The 3782-nt window shown below is 63.1% G+C and overlaps 1 protein-coding gene across 1 annotated transcript; it reads left to right on the forward strand.

The window, feature by feature from the left end:
- The first annotated feature begins 1056 nt into the window (after nt 1-1056).
- Nucleotides 1057-2436, forward strand: PTF1A (pancreas associated transcription factor 1a). The gene is made up of 2 exons (XM_065872918.1): nt 1057-1840; nt 2234-2436. The coding sequence occupies exons 1-2, from the start codon at nt 1057-1059 to the stop codon at nt 2434-2436; spliced, it is 987 nt and encodes a 328-aa protein (XP_065728990.1).
- Nucleotides 2437-3782: the final 1346 nt, after the last annotated feature.

Genomic DNA, 3782 nt, shown 5'->3' on the forward strand with positions numbered 1-3782 from the left:
ACTCCTTTTGTATCCGGTTTTATTGCCCCGGACCCCTAGGGTCCCGATTTGATTTCAGAAGAAACGTGCCCCTCTGAGCCGCTCTCCAAGGCGTCCTCCAGCGTCCCTATATCTGTCTGCGGGCGGGGAAAGGGAGGGGAGGGAGGCGAGGCCGGCCGCGGAGCACCGGACACCGGAGTCAGGATCCCGAGCAGCGCCCCGCAGCCGCGCGCCCCTCGACCCCGAGCCGCGCCTGGAACGCCTTGCGAGCTGCATCGCTTCGCCTTCCAACCCCAGCGGCACACACTGTGCCAACTTGACCAGAGTCCTGGAAAGGTCCGGCAGCGAGACAGAGGCCGGGAATGGAACCCAGGCCGGAGGCCTGCGCGCTCCGGGGATGGGGGTGGCGAAACGCACCACCTGGACTGCCCAGGCTGCCAGCAGTTTTTGCGCCGACCCCCAAGGAGCAGCGAGCTCCGCCCGCGATCAGCTCCCGCCGCCTGGGCCGCGGACGCGCCCTTAGGAACTTTTGTGGCTGCGCGGAGGCGCCCCGCGGAAGGGCCTGGCTCTGCGCAGCGCGCGCGGGCGGGCGCCGGGGGCCGCAGGTGCCCCTGGAGCCGCGCGTCCTGCAGGTACTCGGCCGAGGAGCCGGCGGGGAGAGGCTGCAGGAGCCCCGGGCCGCGCGGGCCCCGCCTCCCCTCCGCCCCGGGAGCTCCCACCGGGCGGAAAGCCTCCCCGGCCCCCACCCCGCCGGCACCCCGCACTCGGTGATTGGCTGGCGCCGCGGGTCCCTGGCACGCGCCTGTGGATGTAGTTATAAGAATCCTCGCGTGCCAGCCCTCAGCTCCAGCCAGCCGGCACAGCCCTCCCCAGCGCAGCGCCGGCGTCGGCCAGAGTGCAGCGGCCGCGGGCTCCCCAGGGAGGCCGGGGGCTGGAAGCGGGCGGGCAGTCTTCGCCGCCTCCCGCGCCGGACCGTGAGGGCGGGGCTGCCAGACAAGGCCGAACTGCCGCAGCAAACTTCCAGAGACCACCCTCACCCCAGGCCAGCAGTCCCCCGGGCCCTCGGCGGCGCAGAGCATGGACGCGGTGCTGCTAGAGCACTTCCCCGGGGGCCTGGACGCCTTCCCGTCCCCTTACTTTGAGGAGGAGGACTTCTTCACCGACCAGTCCTCTCGGGACCCTCTGGAGGACGGCGATGAGCTGCTGGCCGACGAGCAGGCCGAGGCGGAGTTCCTCAGCCACCAGCTGCACGAGTACTGCTACCGCGACGGGGCGTGCCTGCTGCTGCAGCCCGCGCCCTCGGTGGCTCCGCACGCGCTCGCCCCGCCGCCCTCGGGGGGCCCCGGCGAGCCGGAGGACGGTGGTGGCGGCTACTGCTGCGAGGCGGGGGCGCCCCCCGGCGGCTTCCCCTACTCGCCCGGCTCGCCGCCCTCGTGCCTCGCCTACCCGTGCGCCGGGCCGGCCGTGCTGTCCCCCGGGGCGCGGCTGCGCGGCCTGAGCGGCGCGGCGGCGGCGGCGGCGGCGCGGCGGCGGCGGCGCGTGCGCTCCGAGGCCGAGTTGCAGCAGCTGCGGCAGGCGGCTAACGTGCGCGAGCGGCGGCGCATGCAGTCCATAAACGACGCCTTTGAGGGGCTGCGCTCGCACATCCCCACGCTGCCCTACGAGAAGCGCCTCTCCAAGGTGGACACGCTGCGCCTGGCCATCGGCTACATCAACTTCCTCAGCGAACTCGTGCAGGCCGACCTGCCCTTGCGCGGCGGCGGCGCGGGCGGTGGCGGGGGACCGGGCGGCGGCGGGCGCCTGGGCGGGGACAGCCCGGGCAGCCAGGTCCAGAAGGTCATCATCTGCCATCGGGGCACCCGTAAGTGCGTCCGCCTCCCAGCTGGGGGAGACGGGGACGGGCACGGGAAGGTCCCGGAGGGGCTGGGTGAACAGACCGACCAGCCGACTGACCGACAGACGGACGGACGGGTCGTGGGCACCAGCCACCTTGAGAGCGAGCTGGCGTTTCTGAGGTTTTTTTTCGCCACTTTGACCATGGCTCGGAGGGTGCGTGTCCCCGACAGAATTGCAGCTTCTGGCATTGCGGGGTGGAGGCGCTGGGGGCTTGAGGGGTGGAGGAAGAGGGTCGTTCTAATGGAACCTAAGACGCCTGTCTGTCCAGGCGCCCAAGAGGGGGTCCTAACGGACCGGAGGGCACCGTTGGGAACAGAGTTGGACATTCACAGTCTGTTTTCTCTTCTCACCCCCTCAGGGTCCCCCTCCCCCAGCGACCCGGATTATGGCCTCCCTCCCCTCGCAGGACACTCTCTCTCTTGGACTGATGAAAAACAACTCAAAGAACAAAATATTATCCGAACAGCCAAAGTGTGGACCCCAGAGGATCCCAGAAAACTCAACAGCAAATCTTCCTTCAACAACATAGAAAACGAACCGCCCTTTGAGTTTGTGTCCTGAGAAGTCCCAGACCCGCCAGAGGATCTGATTGTGTCTCTGTGCATATTGTACATGTATATAACGTAAATGTAATTTAAGAATCACATTTTTCTAATGGCAATCAACTGTTTGTTATTTATCTATTTATTATCCTGTCGAGTTAATGAAATAGATGATCTCTTTTTAAATATATAATTTATATAATTTATCCTGATTTTCTAAAAATATGCAATAGTCTGTGATTCCACCCAGCACCTTTGGCAGAACTCTGCATTGTTGGAAGAACTCTGGCCAGAAAACTTCATGCTAATTTATTGCCAGATATGGTTTATTTCTAAGCAATGTTAATAAATGCTATTTACACCTTTTTGTAAAAGTTATTTGTTTAATACATGATGGAGTGTAATTAACTTAGTTTTAAAAAAGCAAAACCTGAACCAGAGACTCAAACGTAGCTTTTAGTTTTAGCTGAAAGGAATTGGGTTAGAGGGTTAGGCCTCAGTTCTCTTGGAGGCTCTTCATCTGAATCGTCAGCGCTAAATACGTAAATATTTCGCCTGTATTTTTAGCCTACCATCCAAACACCCTATGAGGCAAGGAGGTCATAGACTATTTATTGTTCTCATTTTTCAGACGGGAAAGCTAAGGCTGGGAGACGATGTTTGTCTTACCCAAGGTCACCGGCACCCTGCCTAATCATAGTGTAGAAAGTGTGTCCGGTGGCAACAGGGGGCTAGTTTCTGGTCTAGCCAAGGGAAGGGGCCTTTCTGCTTCCATGGGCTGGGGAGAAAGGGTTGCTGTTGAGCCGTCCTGTGACCCATCCCTTCTGCAGTTACAGCGTCAGGTACATGGAACTCAGATGGGGAAGATGACCATGCTGAGGCCGGAGACCCTGTCGGATGCTTCCCAACAAAACCCAGGGTCTTTTAGGTAAGGCGAGAAGGAGGGCGCCCTCTCTGCCACTTCTGCAACTGGGTTATTTCTGAAATTCACTTGGTTTTGTCTCCAGAATCTAGTCCTCTTAAGGCAAGCAGCGTGGGGAGAAGGCGAGCTTCGGGTGGAGGGCTCAGGGTCGCCCCCTAGCGAAGGGGAGAGGCGTAAGGGCGCGGCCGGGAGAGCCCAGGAAGCTGGGGCTCGGGCTAGTCTCCGCCGCCGCTACCCGGGGCCGCCCTGGCCCTCGGGGCGCCCTCAGCCGGCGGCGGGAGTCGGGGCGCGCGGCTTTGTGTGCGGGGTCCCGCGCGCGCTCGGACGGCGCGGGCGCGGAGGGAGAGGCACCGAGCGGGGCCTCGCGGGGCCTCGCGCGCCCGGCGCGCACCTACTGGCTGATCCGCAGATCCTGTGCCCCGCAGGCCCTGCGGAGGCGGGGT

This window comes from Phocoena phocoena, chromosome 2 (genome assembly GCF_963924675.1).
Source record: "Phocoena phocoena chromosome 2, mPhoPho1.1, whole genome shotgun sequence".
Classification (NCBI taxonomy): domain Eukaryota; kingdom Metazoa; phylum Chordata; class Mammalia; order Artiodactyla; family Phocoenidae; genus Phocoena; species Phocoena phocoena.

Excerpts from the sequence above, each read along its gene's own strand:
- PTF1A (XM_065872918.1), top strand. The coding sequence starts at position 1,057 with ATGGACGCGGTGCTGCTAGAGCACTTCCCCGGGGGCCTGGACGCCTTC. Across the intron at positions 1,841-2,233 it reads CATCTGCCATCGGGGCACCC|GGTCCCCCTCCCCCAGCGAC; the intron begins GTAAGTGCGTCC and ends TCACCCCCTCAG.